The sequence below is a fragment of the Aulonocara sp. 'chitande type north' Nkhata Bay genome, linkage group LG13 (assembly GCF_057382095.1).
Source record: "Aulonocara sp. 'chitande type north' Nkhata Bay isolate Kocher_YH1m ecotype deep benthic linkage group LG13, A_spYH_male_GT1.1, whole genome shotgun sequence".
In the NCBI taxonomy this organism is placed as follows: domain Eukaryota; kingdom Metazoa; phylum Chordata; class Actinopteri; order Cichliformes; family Cichlidae; genus Aulonocara; species Aulonocara sp. 'chitande type north' Nkhata Bay.
In genome coordinates this window covers 11,658,428-11,683,108 of record NC_141356.1, presented here as the reverse complement: position 1 = coordinate 11,683,108, position 24,681 = coordinate 11,658,428, and the positions used below count along the sequence as shown (strand labels likewise).

Below are 24,681 nucleotides of genomic sequence, written 5' to 3'. Positions count from 1 at the left end.
AAACAACATAACGTGAACCAGCACAAAAATGACAATTCTGAACATAAAGCACGATCCTCTGAGCAGATGCATTACAAACACTAATGATAGGTTTTATGTTTCCTGCATTATCACATGTTGGCTCCTTTAACTGGCACCCAGTCCTCAAAGATTCTGGTCCAGTTTCTCTTCCCTTTTGTCTGCTCTGCAGAGTTTTGTAATAGAGTTACTACAAAATGTACTTCTTTGTCTTCTACAAATTCTGTTCATGCATCAACTCAACCACTCGCTGAGTTTTCAGGCACATAATTGCCGTCTGAGTTTAACTCGCGAGCATCATAGTTTCCATTCACTGCGTGTAAGTACGCAGAAGTCACAGGAAGGTGGATGTGGTGGATGGTGGGAGCAGAGGCCAGGGACTGCAAGTCCCCTCTGTGGTTACGTTTTAACAACAGAAGCACTTTAGTTAAGGTCAGGGAAGGATTGCAGTCTGGGTTAAATACAGTAAATACAACACACCATTTATTCCTATTAAACTCAACTACAATGAATAAATAAATAATGTGAATACAGTATTATATACAGTAAATCCATCTGGATGCTGTTTTACAAGACTGGGTGTTAGTGTGTTAATGTGAACTTTAAAAATTAAATACATTTTTTACTGCATTGTATCCGACAGCTTTCTGACTACAGGCAGCTGCACCTTCCCACCTTCTTTCAGGCTGTTGGAGCTAACTGCACCGTGTGTAGCTTGAAAGTTGCCACGTGCAGGAAAAGGAAATGATAGTCAGGTGGTCAGAAATGTAAAATGCCTGTTCTCCAGTCGGAGGGCTGAGATTAGCTTCAATTTTTCACTCAATTTAAAATATTTTCAGTTCATGTGGACATTCCTTCATTTTGACTCGGCCCCACCTAAAACGGACCTGCATATTTTTGCATTGTTTCACTCACTTTTTACACATTCATGCACAGCACAGCCTCCCTGTGTTATTATTATCATTCTTCTCTCCTCAATGAAAGTTTATGTGCGTGTGTGTGTGTGTGTGTGTGTGTGTGTGTGTGTGTGTGTGTGTGTGTGTGTGTGTGTGTGTGTGTTCATAGAGTTCATGTGTGTGTAATATGTGGCCAGAAAGTGATTCAGCACTTCGGGCTCAGTTACTAGCCAGCTGGGAACTGTCAAAAGGTTACATAACCTAATAGCTGCCATTCCTCACCAGGTTAGTGTGTGTGTGTGTGTGTGTGTGTGTGTGTGTGTGTGTGTGTGTGTGTGTGTGTGTGTGTGTGTGTGTGAACATAAATCTGTTTATTGAGTCGCACACTGGGGATCCAGCGTTCAACTTTAAGTTCCCATAAACGTAAATTTTTGGGATGAGGCAGTTTTCGGTTACAGCGGCGGTTAAGGTCGGAGTACGTCTTCAGTAAACGAGTCCTCTGTAATGAGGGAAACATAAATGTGCAGTTGTCGAATCAGTGAGTGAGCAAAAGAAGAAAGAAGTGGAAATCTGTGTACTTACACGTGTGTGTTTGCTGCTGGGTGTTTTTTGCATGTTCCACATGTGTGTCTGTGCTGGGAGCTAATTTATCTGTCTCCCTGGTTCTTGTGTTGTCGCCATGGCAGCACTGTATCATTGTGGATATGTGGCAGAGGGCAGGGAGAGAGTGTGTAACAGAGACTAAACAGAGGGAGATAAGTGAAAAGGAAAGTGGTGCAGTGGGGGGATGTCAAATGAAATGACAGAATATAAACAGATGTAAACAAAGTGGAATAAACATTGATGAGAAAGAGAGATGAACACGTGGAAAGATGAAACCCAATTTATCTGCCAGAACACGGGGCTGAAATAAAGTCCAGCTGCAATGTTTCCAGCGCTCTGTGTGTAAAATCATCAGCTGTTGAGTTACATGTGCTTTTATACGCACTATACATACTTGTTTTGTTTAAAAATCTTTTTGTGTGTATATTAACAATCACAAAGACTAATGGAACTGCTGTTTTACTTCACATCCCTAATTCATCAGTGCTCAGATCATTATTTCACTTATGTTGTGTTTAGTCTTTGTTTCTGGCCACACAGACAGTGAAAACCACGTTGCAGAGGTGGTCAGAGTAACGACCGTCAGCCACTTACTTAGCCCCCACATTTATGAGGCACAGTGTGTCACAAACAGAGAGGGGGAGAGCGATGATGAAAATAAAAATAAGAGCTGAAAATTTAATTTTTCACCTTGTCGCATGGTGCAGATCCTTACAGTCTTTGCGGGTTCCTGAGAGCCTGGAACGGGGATCCCCCGAGGACAGCTTCCTGATTATTTAAGCCTGAATTTGGTGAAAAAAGATCCATATGTGGTAACTAATCATATTATTTTTAATGACCAAAAAAGAGAATAATTAATAACTGGAGGAAAATCATATCTAGCTTAAAACTATTAGAATGTCATTATTCTACCTTTGGTACCATGTTGTAATAATTACAATAATTGCTCTAAAAATCATAAACGTCTGCAAGAAGAAATTATGTAAAACTAACACAAAAAACATTTTCAGTTTCATTTGGACTGGAGATCAGCTGCATCCCAGTGAAAGCGTTCAAATCTGTATTTTTTATGATGATTGTTTGTTTGTTTCTCTGTTTTCTTTGTTTTTTTGGGTTTGGACTTCATAACCAGGAGGATTTGTGATCGAGCAGTCATGTGCATATGTGGTTTGCATGGATAAGGATAACATCAGAGCAGAGATGTAGGCGAACGGGAGAGGCCAAACCGAATCGTTAGTGTGAACGAGTTAAAACGGCATTTTCTAACCCTGGCTTTGGCGTGCAAAACATCTTTTGTTCAGCCCTAATATTGCTGCCATCATCACACCCCGTAAACCTTTCTAAAGAGATTGTTTGCAGACTGAGAGTCTTTGTGTAAGGAGGCCAGCATGCGAAGGGGGCGGCTCCACGAGGCGGCCTCTGTGTCAGCTGGTGTGTGCTAATTTAATTGAAGCTCTAAAGTTTTGTGTTAGTCGTCACGTACTCTGATCTGTGTTTTGTAATGAAGTTGCCACAGAGCAGCAGCGATGCTGCGCGGTGCTCCGAGTATTCCTCGTCAAGGTTGTGACGAGCTGTGACATAAAACCTGTTCGTTTATCCAGCACTTCCTGTGTGAAAAACTTATCAGTAGCAGAATTAATTTGCAGATTTTACATGTGACTTTGTGCCTCGTTAGGTTGCGGCGGCGATGAGAAAACTCTGACTTTAAGGACCAGAAAAGCAAAAAGAAGGAAGGAGAGAGAGAGAGAGAGAGGGATGGAGAGGGGTTGTGAAACGGAGTGGGCACGTAAGGAGTAAGGAGAGGTGGATAAAGAGATAAAAGACAGAGGGAGACAGCTTTGTTCATGCCTGTCCCATAAAGTGTAGATTTATGAACCAGGGCTGCTAAATGCTTTAAGGTGCCGTGCGTGTGTGTGTGTGTGTGTGTGTGTGTGTGTGTGTGTGTGTGTGTGTGTGTGTGTGTGTGTGTGTGTGTGTGTGTGACTTCTTAATGGCCTCCTAAATGGTTGCGCTAATGGTCCAGTTTATGTTTGTTTTCATGTTGGGGCCTGTGTGTGTGTGTGTGTGTGTGTGTGCGCACAGAGAGCGATTTATTTATTTGCATACATGTGTGTCACCTACCTGTAACAGTGGTCTTCACATCACAGACGCACACACTCTCAACCTACACGCACAATTACACCACATCTGGTCGCCACATGCGGCAGCTGTGAGCAGTTTGTGAGTGTGTAGGGCCGCCGCCCTTCACATAGAAAATGAAGAAAAAAATTGTATGACCATGTGACATTCACAACGTGAACTCTCTATCACCTATGCACACACACACACACACACACAGAGGTTGACATCGTAACGTTTGCTCTGCACGAAAGAGAAATAAATTTGTTCTTTTGTTAATTAGATTAATTGTGATATTAGATATTGTAAATGTGCGCAACACTGCGTAAATGAAAGTGTGTGTCTGAGAGCTTCGTGCTCGGCACAGATTAAACGCTCTCGCCTCCATCTGAGCTGCAGTGTTAGCTGCATGCTTCTCTCCGTTGGCGGATCAGGTTTTTTAATGAAAAGTGAAATGTTTGTTACTGAAATATAATTTAATATTGCTGCTGGCCCAGAGGGCAGTTCCTCCAACAGAGAAGTGCTCTTGTTGGGTTTGGGAATATAAATTTGAACCTTCTGCACGTTTCCCTCCAGGTTCAGAACCCCAAAAGTTGTTTCCTGTTATATGAAAGGCTCGTGTAACCATTAGCATATTTGCAGTAACATGATGATAGCTCACAGGTAAACAATGAAGGGCACAGTTTGTTTGTTTTCCCTGACCTACATTTCCCTTCTACTAAAATTTAGATGACTGTTCATAAGTTCAATTTGTTTTTGTTTTTTTTTTTTTTTTTTTTACAGTAATTTCACAGTTTCGCCCACATTCAACACTAAACTAAGCATTTTAACTTAAGCGTGGAAATATCAATCAGTCAATATATTAATTAAGTGACATTTGTGTAGCAGAAAAATACAAAACAAATATACAATAATAGACAACTTAAAGTTAATAATAAAGATGAAAACAAACTTAAAACAAAAAAGACCCATAATTATTTAGAGTCTCCCCCCGAGGACTGAGAGAAGCTTATTTTTACTTTGCGTTACATTATTGTGTTGTTTCCTCCTTAACCTCATGTCTGATCAGCTGATGGGCTTAGCTGTTTACAACAGCATCGCGCTGGACATCCACTTCCCTCTCTACTGTTACAGGTGGGTGAGTTTCCATTCCTTTTACAGTGTTTCTTCTTCTGCAGAATCTAAAGTGTAACGCTGCTGTCAGCGATGGATCACCTCACAGCTGCAAAAGCTTCCTGTGCACGAGTTGCAGCTAATCATAGAGATGCTGTAGAAACTTTTGCTGATTTTTCAGATGTCACAATCCAACATTTAGAGGGAATAATATGAAGTAACCTTTAATAATTGTAATTCTTCTGTTCTTACAGGAAGCTCCTCACACCACCCACTGTACCATGTGACCAAAATGCCCTCGTTGGCATGGCAAATGCCACCCTGGATGACCTGCAGCAGATCATGCCGGTAGGTATTTCATTTACACCTCTTCTGCTCTCTAGTTAGAGACTCAGATTAGCTTCATTATAAAAAAGACTGACTTTATGTTCTCTTCAGTCAGTTTGATTGTGCTTGATGGGACCTGTCCTGTGTTTGGACAGGATCGTCTTTCTCTTTCTTTTCATGCTTTGGAAAAGAAGGTAAACCCTCAGCACATATAGGCTGTGCCAAAGGTACTTTTTGTAAAAGACACAGTGGCACAAAGTCGTGTTTTAAGCTGGGAATGCTGGTTGGGTTGCACTACCCTAACACGTTTAGGTTTTTCTTTTCTTAAAATCACATGTAGGAGCTGTTAAATTACTCTGGAAAACTAAAATCTTGTAATGTTGAACCATTTTCACGCTTACATTTCTCTTGCCCGCCACTAGAGGGCGCCAGAGTTAAACTTATGAACTCTCCGGCTCGCCTTTCACCCTCGTCTTTCCCATAATCCTTCTCTTTGAGGAGTCTAAATTTAACTCCATGCACTGTTGTGAGATTGGGGTTAAGTGATTTAAGTGCCCTGCATTCCTCTGACCTAGCTTCATGTGTTCTCCCGCTCACATTCCCTTGTGTAATTTTCACAGTGCTGGGTTGTCTTTTCATGCAGTGTGCCAGCCCACAGCTATGCATGCTCATTTTTCATAGATTTTCAAGATTTTTTTCGCTGTGTTTTCTTTGATTTGGTCAAATTCACATTTAACTGTTGATGTAACAAATAGTTGGAAACTTTAGCTTCATTTGCCGAGTGCTCCCCCCAGTTTCTCTCACACCTAGTTAGTAAATTTCTCTTTGCCTTACACACACTTTTATATAAAGTCTATCACACACGCAGCTTTGGGATTTGATAGTAAAGCATACCGAGGGTCTGTGGCTTCATCGGTGTGCTGTCAGAGGCTGTTTCCTGGTTTCTTTGTAAACAGTTCACATCGCACAACGCGGCGAATAAATCACAAAAGATGTGGAACATGCAAAACATTACAGCCACCAAGTGGCAAAATAAAGCATGAAAATCACAGACAGTGGCTGAAAGGGCTGTGTGCAGCTCTCAGCAGAGAAGCATGTTCAGTCTGTAAAGCTGAACCCAGAGAGAGCTCATTTCCATCGATGGTATCTGTCGTCTTGTTCTTTTGGCCACTATTTACAGCACCACGTATCGTCACCATAACAGACCGTATGATGACAGACTGCACCCATAATCCACCTGTCAGTCTCTCACTACACACGCCTATTCTGTCATGTATAAGATCCAGAGATACTCCTTCACTCCAGCTGAGTCGTGTAGAAACCAAACTTGGTTTTCTTTGAGGTTATTATGCAGAATAAATCACTGTACACGTGCCTCATCACTTGGACTCGATCATTCTCCGAGCAGCATAAAGATTGAATTGATGCAAATTAATTTTGATGTTGTCTCGTTAACTTTGAGAATGTCCGAACATCAGAGCGCCTCTCTTTGGACCACAGCGTTGGATAAGCCGATCGACATCCATCCTGATCAATGCAAATTGCTCAGATTAAGAAATAAAGTAAATGCAATTTGTTCAGCGTCTGTTATTTTATATTTTATAGCAGGTAGTGATGTTTTGATGTGCTGACGTGAGTTTGACCTACTTCTGCTTTTTGAGTAATACTTTTTTTTTCAGTTTTTCTGACATGACTCTGACTCTTCCGTTTACTGTCAGTCTTTGAGTCACGTCCGCACCCGCTGACGTTTCAAGATGTGATGAGACAGCCCTACAGTATTTTTGATGGGGGCGTGTTTGGCTTTGAGGGTTTCACACTTTGCATCTGTGCGCTGAGTATTGATGGAGTTTCTAGCAGCTAAGTGAACTGGTCAGATGTCTCAAGATCAGTTTGTTTTCCTTCGTTCTTTGCGGTTCGCTGTTTCAGTCTTTGTCCTGCACAGATAGGTCAGGATGAGGCTGCGTGCTCATAACCTGCTTTCACCTTGCAGGCAGTTTATTTTTCATTTATAGAAAATAAAGTGAAACTTTCACTGGATTCCTGTGAAGTTGACTGTTTGACACATCGGATGCTATCAGCTGCTGAGCTCTGACGAGACTTCCTGTTTCTCCTCCTCGTTTGCTTGGTTAATTTAGTGGTTGATTTAGTTTAGTTTGCAATAGCTAATGTGTTAGTTAATGGAGCTGTACTTGTTGCTTTTTTGCAGATGTAGACATGCAAAGTTGCAGTAGCCACCATTAGTTGCATGAGTCGCCAGAGTTACTGATATGTTAAGATACAGAAGTTGCTGTAGTTCTTTGTGGACTGATTGTAGTTGCCAGCACAATTCTCGCAGGTGTTGCTGCAATTTCAATAGTTTGCTTAGTTGCAGTAGTTTATGGTGGTTGGGTCAGTTGCAGAATTTGCCGTGCTTGGTTGAAAGCTTTGCTGCAGATATTGGTTCATTTGCAAATGTTGCCACAGTTGCTGCATGTGTACTTGTGTTTGCATAGGCTGAGTTGATTCAGTTGCAATAGTCACCATGTCAGATGCAGTTCCCTGTAGTTGGATTGCTTGCAGTTGTTGCCACAACAGTTCCAGCTGTTGCTGGAGTTTGAAGAGGTGCCATGTTTAGTTGCAGGTGTTGCTGTGGTTTGCTTATATTGCTGCACTTTTTAATGGTTGGGTTAGTTGCAGAAATTGCCATGTTAGCCACAAAAGTTGCTGTAGTTGTTATTTTAGTTGCAGTTTCCGTGCAGTTTAGCTGTGACTTCAAGAGATAATAAAGATGTTTGTCATTCGTTTGTTCATTCATACGTAAAGACCTTCAGAAAGATCGTGAAACATCTCCTGACGGTCAGTCCGAGTTATCCGATACACGAGCTGCTTCACATCCAACACCTTCGTCCTCATGAAGGTCAAACCTCTCCTTCGTAGTACACACACAGACACACACACGCAAACACACAGGTGCTATAACTGTCCCTAGTTGTGTAACAGCAGGAAATCAGATATAGTTTGAGGCCTGAGTTGATGCTGGAACCATAACTCTGGAAACTCTCCAGGAACAGACTTTATCCAAACACCAGTGGGATTCACCGTGTTTGCCTCAGAGCGCCTTAAAACTGTAAAATCAATCGTAAGTCAGAAGGACGATGACGTAACGACACAAAACACAAATAAATGTACTGATTAGTTGCTTCCGTGCCATCTCGGGTCTTCTTTGTCCCCACATTACTGATTTCAGATATCGGCGTCAGAGTCATTATTCGCAGCTCAGCGGAGCTTTAATTTATTGCTTCTGAGGTATGTCGACGTTTTGAGGTGGGGCATAACCAGACTAAACTCATTAGAACTCAGACCTCAGGCGAACTGTGTGAGACATTTGTCATCTTCGTGTTCTGTCAGAAGAGGGTGTGTTAAAAACACTGTTTCATTCCTAACCTGCAGTCACAGAGTTTTCCCTCCAATCCATCAACACCAAACAAAAGCTGTGACTTACAGAAATGAAAAATGCTGCAACTCATTCATGCGTTTCCTGATTCTGACCTCTCGACCTCTCGTGTCCATCTGCAGGAGCTGGCTCACGGTTTGGGAGAGCTGCTAAGCTATGAGGGAAATGTGGAAGAGGACTTCTACCTCACCTTCCAGGTAAAACTCTTCTTTTAAAGCAGCTTGTGTAGGATTTGCTGAGCAGAGTCAACAGTGCCCCCTGTGGCCACCAGTGGTAACTACAGGGTTCTGCTACATTAGGCTAGCAATTTGGACATGAAAACAACAGCAAAGAGACAAACTGGTTTTAGAGACAGTTCCTCGTCTCCTGTTGTGCGCTCAGTTGCAGCCAACGATCGTCCAAATTGTTGTTGGGAGAATGAAAATGAGCCAGAAAAGGCAACAGAACAGCTAACATGGCTGACATTTAGCTTAGTTAGCTACTTCGTTAACTTCCTGCTGCACAGCATTGCATTCAGTTTGCTTTCAGCACTCATAACAGTTCAACCCAAGTTATAAGAAGCCAATCTTGGGCTTTGAAAAAAAGGGGAGTGGTAATGAAAGTGATGTGACTTGCCCTCGTTAAAGTCGTTAAAGTAACTTGCTGTTGTGTTACAGCCCTGAAGCTCAGAGATTTGTGATGTTGAATAGCTTCTGCTCCGCACATGTTTCCACTCTTGCAAAAGGTGTGAAAATGCAGAAATGCCACTTGTATAAAATCTGACAAAGACTTTCCTTTGTTGTCCTCTAGGATTGAGTTCAGCTGTTAACTGTAATTGAATAAAGGTGTACGTGATTACCTGACTGCAGGATTTTATTGATTCCGGTTGTTAATGATGTGAAAGAGACCTCAATACATGGAAAATTTCCAAGCAGCTATTGTTAGAACTGTTATATGCACACAGTAACACACCACAGACATCAAGATTAAAGTGTATGAAGGTGGCGACAGACAGCTGTGACTGCTCTGGTAATTTTAGAGCAGTGGGTGACATGGATCGGTTCCACCGATGACGTCCAGCCAGGAAGTCAAATGTCAAACACAAACTACGAATGAACGTTTATTTCACTAACAACATCAGAGTAACAAAAATTTAAAAATGTAGTGCTTTCTTGGTACAGATGGGTCTGAAACTGTCTAATAGTTTGGAAACCTGGTTTTCAGGGTTCAGTCAGATTATTGATCTTTTTAAAGCATCAGCCTGTGATGACAAACACCAACACAGAAGTGCTAAATAGCCACCAGAGGTTGGCCCTAACGGGGTCATTCCCCCATATGCTCCTGGTTAAAATCCCCCAGTCTCAGAGGTTAAATGAACACGTGTCGCTACAAATAAAAACATTCATTTTTTACGATATACTTGCCTCAAGGCAACAGTGTCGCTGCTTTCTGTGCATACTCGTGTTGTGGATGTCAAAAAAGATTTCCCAGCAACCAAGTAAGTGTGTGTGCGTGTTTCTGTGCGCATGCATGGGTCAGTCTGTGTGTCTGACACTGACAGCCATCCTGTGTGGAACCTCGTGAAGCAGCTGCTGGTGGATGTGAAACAGAGGTGGATATCACATTTCTGACATTTGACTTTGGAGTAGTGCAGCATCCTGGTGCTCTGTTAAAATGCGTCAAAGTTCTCTCCATGCTCCTGACACACGCACACACACACACACACTGACCCTTGGCCTACTTAGGTTCCTCAGACCTGACTCTGTGGTCCACTCTTCCTCCCTGTCACAAGGAATGACCCTGACTGACCAATCACAACCTTTCCTCCCCCCAAAGTTCCATATCCTTCAAGTTAGTAGTTGAATATTTATATATCCTGAAGCTGGCAGGTTCTCCTTTGGGGAGCCAGTCCCTGCTCCAAATCCTCTGATTGAAGTGATCAGCTGGGTGTGAAATGCTGAAGCTGCCTCAGAACAAGACGATGAGCTGAATGAATGAAGTGTGTTGGAGGCGAGAGAAAGTAAAGTGCTGTGTAATCTTGCCCTGAGACTATGCTCTCTTATTAAATAAATAGTCAAATTTATTATTTCAATTCAGACACTGAATATAAACTTCAGGTGAAGCATGTACATGAATTGTCCACTCCAACTTCAAAAGTCAAATTATCTTCTACTGCTCATTTTCTTGGGTAGCTGCATCTCTTAAAAGCAAAAACAAAAATTAACTAAATTCAATAAAATCATTTAATTTACTTCAATAGGATCAATATATTTCCTGCAAAAAAAAACCTTTAGTCTAAATTTAAAGAAAAAATAACCTCAGAACCCTCTTCCTGTTTAGATCAGCAGATGTAATCACCTGCTGAATAACAGGATGCTCACAACCTCCTGCATTAGTCATGACAAAGCAGGTCTTTCATTTTCCTGGAATATGCACAAAAATAGTATATTTGTTCATCAGTTTACGCACTGACTTAAATATCAGATTACTGCAAACAGATTACAGAGAGGTTGCAGTGTGAGTTTTAAAGCCTGTGGAAACAATTTAAAATGAGTTCTTCCTGCATTTTGTAGCATCTTGCATATTTAGCGAACAGTCTGGTTGTATCAGGCTGCTTCGTGCTATCTGTTGGGGTTAAAGGTGAAGCTGGAGCATGTGTGGGAAGAAAGAGTCTGCAAACAGCAGAGAGGAGGTGTTATTTTAACCCAGTATGTCAGCTCCCTGTGAGCTGCAGGCTGGTCACAGTCGCACCTCTGTGTGCTACACATGAACTCACTGACTTACAGTTTGCTCGATCAGTTTGGTTAGCTCCGGCTCACTGTGTCCTATTCTTGTATGTTTCTACTTCAATGTATTCCTTTCACTGCATTTATACCCCTCTGTAAGCAATGCTGCAGGCTACACTGAAATAATAAATTCTCTACAGTAACCATAGCTGTAAACCCGAAATGAAAGTGTATTTTTAAACATTTCCTGGCTCTGAACGAGCCTTTTGGGGATGATGAGGCGCACAAGCACAACTATTACACATACTGTAAAGGCAGTGAGTATGTTACCTTATTAGCTCCCTGTCTTTTCATTTGACTTTTGGCTTTTCTTAAAATCTCTCCGGGGGAACCAAAACATTAAAAAACTCATCCACCCATTGAAAGCATCGACAGGTGAGGTAAGAGCACATCACAGTGGTTATTTCATTTCAAAAGCAGCTGTCACAGTCGATGTGTTGGAACCAGGAAAAATGTCCAGCATCAGTGTCTGAACAACTCTGACAATCTCACTGTGAATGTGTCAGAGCGTCGATGAGGCGACAGGTGTTGTAGGTCTTACTGGTGCACACTGAGCTCAAGGATTATTTGTGCCGGAGGATCATTATCAAACCTAAGAGCTGCTGCAGCCACAACAATGGACATGTGAGTGTGAGAGTGGAGCGATGAATGAAGGGTGCCTCAGGTTTTCTTGTGCATCATGTGGACAGTCAGGTGCTGATAGACCTTGAGCACTGGCTATTTTAACATGCACATATACATTGCTGCTGATCATGTACACCGGTTTGTGGCCGCGGTATTCCCCGATGGCAGGATAATGTGCCCGGGTAAACTCTGCACATTGTTCAGCAGTGATCTGGAGAACATGACTAAAAGGTGAACGTGTTCACGCAGCGCCCAGATTCCCCAGAGCTCTATCCGATTGAGCATCTGTCGAATATTCTGGAAAAACAAGCTGCAGGTGAAGCTGCAATCTGGTCTGAAAATGCAGGAAAAAATGACACCTTTAATATTCTGAAACTTGTTTTACCAGCCGCTTGTCACACAAGGTGATATGACCCTGAAGACGTACTCAAAATGTACTTTTCTAAGTTTACTCCAGTTTTTAATCAGAACCAAATCAAACATCCCTGGTACCAGCACTTATTCATATCCTCTACGGCACAGCCATTAACATGGTATTAACAAGCCGAGCCAATAACACGTTTGACACTGTATGATATATCCCATTATAGAAATTAAATAGATTTGCTAACAGGTTTTAACAAAGGCTTTTTAACAAGTTATGAGGGCTCAAAAAAGGCCCAATCTACCCACTGCCGTGTACTTTGAGGACATGACAAATTCTACATGGCTTCATTAAATATGTTGGAGCAATTGGAGAAAAATCTAATTGGATGGGAACTTTTCTTCGATTTGATGATGTTTGTATTGAGCGATCCACGATGAAACCACAACATGGAGACGATGAGTTGTTTGTGGGCCGTTTGTTGACCTAGCTCGCTGACTTCCTGGATTCTTGTCCTCGCATCAGATTGCCAAGAAATTCATTGTTAATCTTTCGTTAAGTGAAAGTAACCACTATCTGAAAAACAAAGTAAGAGAGCGAGACCGGTGAGCACGCCGTGACTGCCTGGTTGTTTCTTTTTGGCAGTCTTGGCTGATATGGGCGCTGATTTGAAGATAAGCAGAAACACATTCATGATCTAAAATCAACTCGATGTTCCAGTGCCGGGGCTTTCTTCACTGATGGCCTACAACAGTTTGTGCACCATTGCATATGTGATGTTGATTTTTGTGCGTTTCAGGTGTTCCAGGAGGAGATGGGCGTGGTCAAATCCTACAACCTGAAGCCTGGAGGAGACAAAATTCCCGTCACCAAGCAGAACAGGAAGGGTGAGTCCACACTGCAGTCACCATTGGCAGTAACTCACCTCCAAGGCAACAGATATTCTCACTGGCACTCAAAGAGCATTTTGTACCTGTATGAACCTGCATCCTTAACTGCAGTGCAGTACTTGTACCTTTAATTGAGGATGAACTGTACTGCAAAACTAAACTGTGCTGCAGATGATACTCACCTTCTGAAGTATGAAACAGAAAATCAGACAGCCAAACACTGAAGGGCACAGTCATAATAAATAGTAGTAAGTAGTAGGAGTAAATTTGAGACTGAGTCTAGGGTTTAGAGTTTAGTAACTTCATAAGTTACAGTACAACTTGGCAGTTTGACCCTAGGTGACAAATTCATAGTAAACAGTACACAGCGTAGCCTTTGAACTGTGGAAGTAATAAAAGGGTGGTGGTTGCACTCGTGACCTGATGCCCTGAACTTAAACTGGTTCTTTGAGATCACAGATACGTCCACGCAGCGATCAAAACAGGACATTTAGAGAGTGATCCAAATATATTGCTGAAAGCAATCCGGAGGTGCACAAGAAGATGACCTTGAAAGGAGATATGGTTTTTACCTTTTATGTGCACTTGACCTTTTACACAGCTACAAACTATAGCACTCATAGGGATCATCATTATAATCACATGAGGTCAATAAAGGCTCTCTGATAAAACTTTGTTGATGACATTAATCAGGTTTCTTTAGTTCATTACCTGACAGCAAAGTCACCTTTAGGTGCCTCTCTGGACCGTTGCCTGAAGATCTCAGGCTGTCCTGTCAGCATAAGAGGTCTTGTTCTTGTTGAAAGCCAGGCATCTGAGTTGGAGTCATTTTAGAGAACAGAGTTTCTAATTTTAATTGAGGCAAATGAAAAGGCTTTTGGAAACATCAAGACATGAGATGACGGTAGTGTTACAAAGTTAAGATACAAAATTGATTATTAGACTAAGTTTTGATAGCTGTATTTCTTAGATCAAAACTTTTGAACCAGTAACTATTGGTTTGAACCAACTATGGGTTCAAAAGTGGACCAGAACAGGGAAGGAGGCACACTCCTCTCCTGTTCTTTTATTTTAACAGTGTGTTTTGTGACTGTGCTCTTCTCTGTGGCTGACGGACCAACAACACAAGCAAGAGTGACTCACATTTCCCACAGTGTTGTAAAAAGCCTCCATCTGGCAGCAGATGCTCTCTGCAGGTAGACGGGTGTCTGCAGTTTTCTACCGTCTTCATGATCTCCCAGAAAACTACAGTGGCAAACCACATGGGAACCGTTAGTGTTGGCAGCAAATTCAGTAGATGCTGAGACCATCATCTGATAAGCATGCAGCATAAGAAGCTGGATGTAAAATCAACGGATTGGTTCGGATGAGCATTCGCTGAATAGCTGGAAAGATATTTCAGCGCTGGGCTGATGGATTCATATAAGACTCCGCAGTCTCTGAACTTTTAATGCAGTGCACTTAGTGACGAAATTGTTCCAGCGTGAAATCAGCTCTGTGATCCAACATCCTCATTAATGTAAAGAGAGCTACTGTCCTGCAGTCTTTAAGAGTCTCGAGTGTGTAATCCTGAGGAACGCCTTTATTGCGCCTTCTGTGCTCTTTAACTCCATGCGAGCAGTGAAACCTGGCTCAGGTAAAAAGCCTCTTTGTTCCTCCTGGGGGGATAAAGTCCAGCTGAGCACATCAACTCTGCTTCTCTTATTAAACTTGATTTTCCATCCAGTGGCTCTTGTTGGGGTCCGGGCCCACTCGTTACCAGCATCCCTCTCGCTGTGTTTGCTGAACAGAGGAGCCAAGGCTGAAGGGCAAATGTTTGTAATGGAAATCAAACTGTTTTTTCTCTTTCCACAGAGTATGTCCAGCTCTATGTCGACTTCCTGCTGAATAAATCCATTTATAAACAGTTTGCTGCCTTCTACCACGGCTTCCACAGTGTGTGCGCATCGGACGCACTCATGGTGAGTCTGCTACAAAATGTGTTATTTAAAGACCAATATGCTTTATCCTTTTCTTAAGCATTTCTTAACATAGACTCTTACGCAAAGACACCCATCCATTCCCTTCCACCTGATCATGGCACCTTTAAAATATTTCTCTGTCACATTTTAAACATTCGAATTAAACTCGAGGGAGATAGAACAGGCCAAACTGTGCACTCCATCCAGTGAAGGGCTTCTCAAAATACCAGTTCTCTGTTTGTTTCGAGATAAACTGTGTATAAATTTGCTGGAGAAACAATTCAAATAGTGCCAGTCATGTAAGATTTATCGCTTCCTGAGCAGCAACCGTGAAGGAAAGAAAACCCTCATGCGTTGATTATTTTTTGTGTTCGTAGGACGTTTTAGATTATGGAGTCAAACCCACAGTCTTTCTTACAGTTAGAGATAAAGCTGCCCAGTTTGACCCCCGTTTATCAGCCGAGTCTGAATCTGGGTCAGACAAACGACGAGTCAAACTGTAAAGAGTAAAGTGGCAGCAGGTCTCAGGCTCGAACTCGCTCCACTGGCCTCCTTATATCAGTTTGGGAAAAAATGGCATGCGTACCGTGTCCGTGTGCTTTTCCAGGAATGTCTCTATGATGGTTTTGATCATTTATGATTAGTTTAGTGATATATACATTTCAGTTTACAGTCACTGTAGGACTGGATTAAATTTGCTTGTGATTGTGGGTGCAGACGACTGCAGACACGATGGCTGAGCAGGTGTTTGGTTTTGGGTTTTTGGAGTAGCTTTTGCATTACAACAAATCGGAGTGCACAATGAGGAAAGTTACATCACTGGGAATCTACACACACTGATGTGGAAACACTGGCCTAACTCATCTTTGCTTACTGCACTTCTTCTGCAACTAATTTTACAAGTACACCAAAAGTCTAGAGCTCTTCCTGTCTTATCTAAACTTACAATAAAACATTAACAAGTCAGCCAAACTATTCCTAGACTCGGCAGTCTAATCAGAGATACCCAGACCTCCAGATGAGCCAGCGCTTCCAGCTCTTCTGGAGGTGAGAGACACAAACCGTCCAGTGTCCTTGGCCTGCCTCTTGAGTGGACATGCCTACACCATCATGTCTTTCTCTTTCTTTCAGCCGAATGACTGAGTTTGTCACCTTATCAGGGTCATGAGATGAACATTAAAGATGAAAAATAAAGCATGAAAATCACAGACAGTGGCTGAAAGGGCTGTGTGCAGCTCTCTGTCTGCCAACACAGCAGAGAAGCATGGCGTTTCAGTTTTTCTGACATGACTCTGACTCTTCCGTTTACTGTCAGTCTTTGAGTCACGTCCGCACCCGCTGACGTTTCAAGATGTGATGAGACAGCCCTACAGTATTTTTGATGGGGGCGTGTTTGGCTTTGAGGGTTTTACACTTTGCGTCTGTGCGCTGAGTATTGATGGAGTTTCTAGCAGCTAAGTGAACTGGTCAGATGTCTCAAGATCAGTTTGTTTTCCTTCGTTCTTTGCGGTTCGCTGTTTCAGTCTTTGTCCTGCACAGATAGGTCAGGATGAGGCTGCGTGCTCATAACCTGCTTTCACCTTGCAGGCAGTTTATTTTTCATTTATAGAAAATAAAGTGAAACTTTCACTGGATTCCTGTGAAGTTGACTGTTTGACACATCGGATGCTATCAGCTGCTGAGCTCTGACGAGACTTCCTGTTTCTCCTCCTCGTTTGCTGTTTGAGCTTCACTTACACCGCCCGAGCAGCGGAAGCGATTCTGTGTTTAGGTGGTGTTATGTTTTCGTTTATTAATTTAGAAGAAGCTGGTATGTGGCAAGGCTGCTGAGCTTCTGTATAGTGACATCAGCTCTGTGGGTTAAAACATTTAGACTTCCAAGGTTAAAATGTCAAATTCTGCTTATTAAATGGAAATCTGTTTATGTTTGCTAAACATATTTGTTTTATTTTGTCTTTAGTTTATATTTATCGGTAATTTAGGGACTGTTTCCATTTATTACATATTTTGTGTAACCTGTACAGCACTGAAGAAACAGAGTTCAACATAAGCTCAGACTGCATGAAGTGCAGTAATAAGAACAGCTGAGCAGGGTGCTCCAGCCCACATTCATATGATTTCCAGAAATAAAACTGCATCAATTGATTTAATTGAATAAGACTGAAATTCATGCAGTCTTATTCTATTAGGAAATAAAACAGATGGACCTCATGATCAAAAAATTCCAGTCTTTCTCTGGCTGTGGCTGGAGGAGCCTGCAGGAAACTAGAATTAGACCAAAGTGTGCCGAATCATTGCACCTCAGACACGTCAGAATAGTTTGAAGATGATGCGACATGTTGGTTATTGACCTAATGTGACTTCTTGTCCAACATCATGAACAGAATAACCTTCTGGTCAGTTAGTTTGTATTGTTCAGCCAACACCAGTTTACAACACCACAACTTTAAGTAACTTTAAGCCTGAACACAAACCAAAGAGGATATTTTACAAAACAAAATCCCCTTTATGAAATTGTTATAAAGGAGGAAACTACCCACCAACCAGACAGCTGCAGATTACAGCCGCACACATGTGTGAATAATTGGTGTTGTGTTGAACATTAATGTGGGAAAACAAACATCGCGGCTGAGGTTTTTTTCTGAATCGTATATCATTTGTGTTTTATCGTCTGGTGTTTGCAGTTGCTTCGGCCTGAGGAGGTGGAGATGTTGGTGTGCGGGAGTCCAGAGCTCGACATGAGCGCCCTGCAGAAAGCTGCTCAGTACGAAGGATACAGCAAGACCGACGCCACCGTACGGTACGACCCCAGCACTTCCTGTTTACTAACACTAGCTAACTGCTGCGTAGGAAGTCCACACATACCTCCCACTCTCTGCTTGGACAGAGAACCTCTGTACATTTTCTGTTTTTAGGCTGACCCCACTGTAAGTTTTCCATGCACAAATTACATAATGTGATGAGGTCAGCGCACCCGTTAAAATGTTACTGTTGCTCGGCTCCTTTGACTTTTATTGTCGCTCCAGACCATAAAGTGGAATTACGACCCTTTTTGTCTCTCCTCAGCTCTGATTGTTTGTTGAAATAAGGTGGAAGTAACGTGTGCAGGGTGCAAATGTTTGCTTTGGATTCATTTTCTCGCAGGGTGTAATTCTCACTTGTTTTTCTCTCTCTCACTCACACACACACACACACACACACACACACACACACACACACACACACACACACGCACACACACACCCAGGCATTTGTTTGTGGCGGTGAGGGAGGAAAATGCCGACACTTGTGTGCCGCAGATATTGTAACTCAGCGTGCTGCTGACAAGCAGCTGCAGGCCTGTTATACAACTTCAGTGCTGTCTGCCTGCTGTGATGCCAGCAGTTTCAAAAATTCTTGTTAGTGTTTGTCTGATTAAAGTTTCATTTTGCGCTTTGTTTTGTCAGCTAATGTTGGTGTCTCGACCACACACATAAAGATTGCAATAATCATATAAATGATGTCACACGATCGAACTCACCTTTAAACGTTAACAAAGCGAGAAACGTTGAAGGCTACAAGCAAGTAAGTTTGGACGGGAGCAATGCCAGGGTCGGGGTGGGACGGACAGTTTGTCGCAGGGCTCTCAGTGATCATGATATTCATTTTTCCTTTTTATTTTATTGACTTTTCTCTCTCTGTAGTTACTGTTTGAATGACAGCGAGCGTCCAAGTGTTTCTTTTCTCGTTTTAACCCTTAGAGAATCCACTTCCCCTCTCCGAGTCTCTGTAATTGATTTGTTTATTTTATTATATGATCTTCGTGCTGTTGCAGATGTTTCTGGGATGTGGTGTTGGCCTTCCCTCTGGAACTGCAAAAGAAGCTCCTCCACTTTGCCACAGGGAGCGACCGCGTTCCAGTCGGAGGAATGGCCGACCTCAACTTCAAAATCGCCAAGATTGATGTCCCGACCGACTGGTAGGTTTTTGAAAAACTGCCATATTAAGACGAGGACTCGGGCTGCACACTGTCAGCTCTGAAACATAATGCACACGGAGCAGTCCTCAGAGCTGCCTGCCTGTGTGAGGTCTGCACACTTGACTGCAGGTGCCTCTGGGAACAAACACAGACTCTTTGAACAGTTTGCATAATCAGTCTTTAAGAATAAATCGAGTGTCTTGATCAGACAAAATTGTTTCATTTCCATCCTCATTTTTCGGGTTAGAGTTTCGGAAGCGTTCGAGTCGCTTGGCTGAAACTCCCCCGGCTGACTCGCTGGAGGTTTCGATTTGTGGAGCTGTTTACATAAGACTCACTGTTGAACTTTAACCAACTCTGGATCTGGGTCAGGAATGAGCAAGCTGGCCCACTGCTGCTTACACACACACACACACACACACACACACACACACACACACACACACACACACACACACACACACACACACACACACACACACACACACCTTTAATCTCTAACTAAACACACTCTAAAATGTTTCCTTAATTGTTTCCTTTTCTTCGTTCCTTTTGTCGAAGCACCAGGAGCTGATAGATAAATAAAGCTGTGTGGGAAAATGCTAACAGCTCTGTATATATTGGGCTGTATAATATTAATTATGGAGGCATTCGATGATCAACTTTGGGATTAACAATTTGGACATGTGGGTTTTTCTGCCGCACTCACAAGTGATTGTCACACTTTGCAGTTGTTAATTAGAGACTTTGTCATCTGGAATTATTGCGTTTGATCTCCCTTTACAAAGTTTTTTTTGTCAGAAAAGTATCATGTGAAGAATGCATGAGCAGTGCTGCTGTGCAGAGGAGCTCTGGCTTCTGCTGATCCCTCTGTGCAGCAGCTGCAGCCTCAGTGAGGCTTCAGTGGTCAGTGTTAACATCTCTGACTTTTTGTCTTGATGCAATCATTTTAAAGTGATGCAACCTCAACAGAAAAGGGTGATGAAAGAGTGATTTCCCTGGCACCTCTTTATGTTTCACTGTATAACTTTGTTTTTCTTTTTCTCTCCGCAGGCTGCCGATCTCTCACACCTGTTTCAATCAGATCTGTTTGCCTCCGTATCGAACCAGGAAGGAGCTCAAACAGAAACTGACCATTGCCATCTCCAATGCTGAGGGCTTTGGCCTTGAGTGACTAATCTGCACACACAAACTCCCACATATACACACAGACTGTTTGCAGTGCTATCTGAAACTTTTCCCGCAACGCATCTGAGATCAGAAAGGAAATAAGTTGCTCGTTGTGAGTCAACACGTTGAGCAACTTTCTTATGAAGATGGATTCATCGATGATTCAAATCTGCGGTGCACAAGATGGAAGCTTTGCCAGGAAAACAGCTGCAGAGAAACTCCAGAAATCCTTTAGTTTGTCCGTGGACTCATTCTGTGATTCAACAACACCAACAACACCAACTCTTTAAGCACTTTAGTTTACTTCATGCTTACCCACCACAGAATACAGTGAAGGAGGCGTGTGTTCAAACCTAAATTCATCACAACAGTCCCAAACGTTCAGCCAGATTCATAAAGAACAAATTTCAGACAGTGAGAGAACAAAGAGTCCTGAGTGATGATGGCTAATGGCAACACCACGGAGTCAGTCTGGGATAACACGAAGGGCCGAGATGCTTGGAACAGCTGACCTGCCGAGTGGCTGGATAAATAGTCGCAGACAAAAATGGTTATGTTTTAAAGACAGACACTGATCTCTGCAGCAGAGCAGCAGAATACTAAATTCAAACAAAAGACAGGGCAAAAGAAAAGCTAATGCAGAAGAAACTGCCCTGCAGAAAATCACAAAGCACGATAAATACAGGTGAACATAACAGAAAAAATACACTAATAAAGAAATGACACAGAAACTACTGACGAAACAATAATGATGATAAAAGGCCAATAAAAAAACTAATCCTAATGTGTGCTGGAGCCCCTGAAAGGGATGGTGTGGTTAAACTATTCCCATGTTTCTGCCAGCAGGCTCCTCATTAGCTAAAGTCACACGAGTGTTCGCCCTGTGGTAGCTAGGATAGGCCACATACACCCCCCAGGACTCTGAACTGGATAAGCAGAAGAGAATGGATGGATGGATGTGCCATCACAGACCGTCTCAAACTGCAGTTAAGGTGTTGAGGTTTCAGGGACGGGTATACCTGTGCAGGGCAGTGCAAAGGGATGCTGGGAGCTTGGTATATTTGCCAAGGGGAAAGCTGTAACTAGAGGATAAGATGGAGTAAAGTAGGACCCTAAATCTAACCTCGGGGTCTGGCACACGCAATGACAGCTGTAGATCTATAAATCATTTTGCATTGTTTCAGAACTTTTACACAACCCTGTAGATACCATACAAAAAGAAATAGAACTATCTTAAAAAGTTATGTTTTATACAGAATTTCATATATTTGTAGGTCCCTGCCACTGAAACCCGGTTATATTTGTTCCCTTAAACCTTATATAACTAAAAACTAAACGTCTCTTAAAGGTTGCTGCTTTCTTTGGGTAAATATTCAAATCGAGTCATTTTTAACCAATGACCTGCTGTTTGCCCACCACTGAACATTTACTTTGGAGAGGCTCTGGCCTAACAGGAAGTTCGGCAGTAGCACGCTCCTGAAAACTCATCATTTAAACATTTTCATTTAAATCAAGTAAAAGTAGAAACCGGAGGCGAATGTTTCGGACAGAAACACCTCCGGAGGGGAGATTAGTGTCAGTCCTGACTGAGGCATTTGAAACGTGTTGCATATGGTTTTGTTTGGTTTGCACTGTGAGGACTTAAAGCTTTGCTGGATGTGCTACCGTCAGATGTACGTCGATCGTCTTGTGAACAGTGTTTTGCTTGTTTTTTGACATTGCCGCCTGTTTTATGGAACAAAGGCTGCAGCAGTTCTTTGAAATGTTTTGAAATGATGACGCAGTTAAAGCTGAGCTGTTGATTAATATTTGTTTTCTTTTTTAATTTTGGTTTTCTTCTTTTGTTTTCATGAGTGACGGCTGCCCTCGGGCTGAGAGCCGGCCTGTAGCCGAGGGCTGACAGATTTTATCACAAAGTCATCTTTGTGCCCGAGAGAAACAACTCGAGTTAAGCACCTCTGTCTGACATGCACTGCTCGTTAATTTCCTTATTGGACTTATTTCGGACACTTATTTAAATTGATGAAAAATGTCCATTCTTGCCACCAGCATCATAAACGTTTCAAAAAGTTGGAACTTTACGACTCGCTATTGTTGTTTCCACATCCAACAAAAATCGGAATTAGCTTTATCCTTGGGTTAAGATTTGGTATCCAGTGGGTTAAACTTGGGGGTAAGAGGCCTGGGAAAGCACTGAGTTCAATGAAACTGCATGCCCCTCCACCCATGCGCAGAGTGGAGCCGTGGCTGTCACAGAAAGCAGGAACAGAGAGACACTCTGAGCCAAAATCTGAGATCCATCATCGAACAGAACCAAACGCAGCACTGCACTCGGGTCCTGAGAAACGCAGAGTAACTGTTGATGAGATTAGTACGAGTCTTTAGGTCTACACCAAAACCTAGATTTGTGTTAACCCAACATTTGCCGTATCTTCACACAGACACACAGATTCACTGAAAAAAGAACTGGTTATTAGGTGACTGTGTTCTCTGGATTTCAGGGTTCATTCTGTAGTCGAGATGAGGTTATTTTGAGGCTTTGGAGCAGGAATGGGACACTGTTTTACTCATTGTGTTCACATGCCCTTGAGTAATCAGGTATTTCAGACAAAAAGGTTTAGTTTAACTTTATCAGTAGTGGAAAGTGACCCATTTAGAGCTCAAGAGGCCGTTAAGTGTCAGTTTCAGAGCGGTGAGGATTGATTTATATTTAAAATTTACAGCACAAGAGATTCTTTGATCTTCCTAGAAAGAAAATAATGCGATTTTTCTTCCCTGCATAATCAAATAGAGCCATCATCATTTCCATCACGAGTGCAGTGCTGCTGTTTTTCCCCAAAGTGGTTTTTATAGTGTAACAATGACTCTGCAGTTGTTACGTTGTAGCTTCAGTTCAAGGGAGCAAAGTTATTTGGAAGGCCTTAAAATTCGTTCACTGCAGAGTTTAATCAGTGGGGTAAAAAGCCGGTTGGCATCCAGACTCTCTGCTTCTTTAACTTTGTTGAACTTTTTTGGCTTCGAAGCCGCTCTCTCCTCTCTCTACAGCTGGGCGGCGGTAATTCCAAACCCCCAGCGCTCTCTTATGCAATGTTACCATGGCAAAATGTCTGAAATCCTAAAAAGACACTGAAGTAACCAAGCAACAGCCGAGCAAGCCGTATGGATGCGCCATCCAAACATCAACCTAATCTGGGTCAGTCTTTCACACTCAGCTATAGGGTCTGAGAAAGCCCCTGACGCAACAATGGGTCCTTTCTGTCATTTAATGAGCAGCAGTAGGAGCCAGAAGAGGCAGCCTGTCTCCAAGCATCTGTTGGAGAAGGCCTCCGTGGCACATTTGCATCACGTTAGCCGCTTTGCTAAATACAAAAAAAGACACATTTTACATGTCGGGAGACGGAAACTGAGAGGAACGTGGACGTCGGGGGTAAAATGATGTCACTCAAGTGTCTTCCTGAAATGTTGATTTGACCCGGGTGTGTTTTACGTGAATAAGACCAAGCTGTGTCAGGTTATGCAGTGGAGACAGCAGTGCAGAGACCTTCTTGAAAATCAGTTTGAAAATAGTTCAAACCGATTCAAAGATTTGTTGCGGTGTAATAATTTTCACGTCCGATATGTAAATAAGTGCAGACGCCACTTAAAAAGTAAAGTCTCGTGTTTGCTTTCACAGGGAAGGTGTCAAATGTGTTTTATCCTGTGTTTTGTTGGGTTTTATCATGGGTTGACTTTGCATGACTCATATTTGAAACCTGTTATGCTTTTCTGCTGCCCAAATCTTACGTAACATACTGTGTTTGCTCCACAAGTATTTACAGTAAAAGCCGATGAGGGCTCGTCTCTATCCAGAAACTGGTCTCCTGAGTTTTCTTTCCATCCAGTTTTATTTTAATTCATGCACATCCTGGTGTTCAAGCTGGCAGCTGCACAGACCACCACAGCCTCCTGCAGCTTCTCACTGGGCAGCTGGATTAGTTTAGCTTAGGTTTTGTGGCTGCACCAGAGGAGCTGCAGATCAAGACTGGTAACTCACCTCGAGGCGAGCACAGCTTTTAGGTCACAGCATCACAGTGCAGTGCAAATTGTGGCTTCGTGATAATAAGTGTCTGTCAAGTGCAAATAGCTCTACTTCAAATTTGAACAAGGATACCAGCAAACCTGACTCATCAGCGGCGGTGGTGAAGCATTCAGTTTGGCTTCAAACTGAAACTCTCAGACATGCGGTCAGGTCCACCAGGGTTTCAATCAAACAACTGAAGTGCAGATTTTCAGTTTAATTCAAACATTTTAACAAAAAAATGCATCAAAGTTTGGAGCCCATGGACATTATCAAATGATGCTCGTCCTCTCTTCAGACCAGATCCACTGGCAGACACACGCTTATAAAATAGCGTTACCTCCTGTTGTGTTCGACAGCTTCAGGTCTTTCAGGCCTTTTCAT

General features: G+C 42.5%; 1 protein-coding gene across 1 annotated transcript in view; it reads left to right on the top strand.

Moving 5' to 3' along the window:
- The window catches only part of hectd2 (HECT domain containing 2), a 58,521-nt gene extending 34,442 nt beyond the window's left edge, over positions 1 to 24,079 (top strand). Inside the window, exons 15-22 of the mRNA XM_086258726.1 lie at positions 4,705 to 4,769; positions 5,003 to 5,096; positions 8,631 to 8,705; positions 13,061 to 13,148; positions 15,006 to 15,112; positions 17,797 to 17,912; positions 18,927 to 19,070; positions 20,124 to 24,079. Of these exons, the coding sequence (XP_086114852.1) occupies positions 4,705 to 4,769; positions 5,003 to 5,096; positions 8,631 to 8,705; positions 13,061 to 13,148; positions 15,006 to 15,112; positions 17,797 to 17,912; positions 18,927 to 19,070; positions 20,124 to 20,244 (810 nt within the window). The 3' untranslated portion in view covers positions 20,245 to 24,079. The remainder of the gene's footprint in view (positions 1 to 4,704; positions 4,770 to 5,002; positions 5,097 to 8,630; positions 8,706 to 13,060; positions 13,149 to 15,005; positions 15,113 to 17,796; positions 17,913 to 18,926; positions 19,071 to 20,123) is intronic.
- The last annotated feature ends 602 nt before the right edge of the window (positions 24,080 to 24,681 follow it).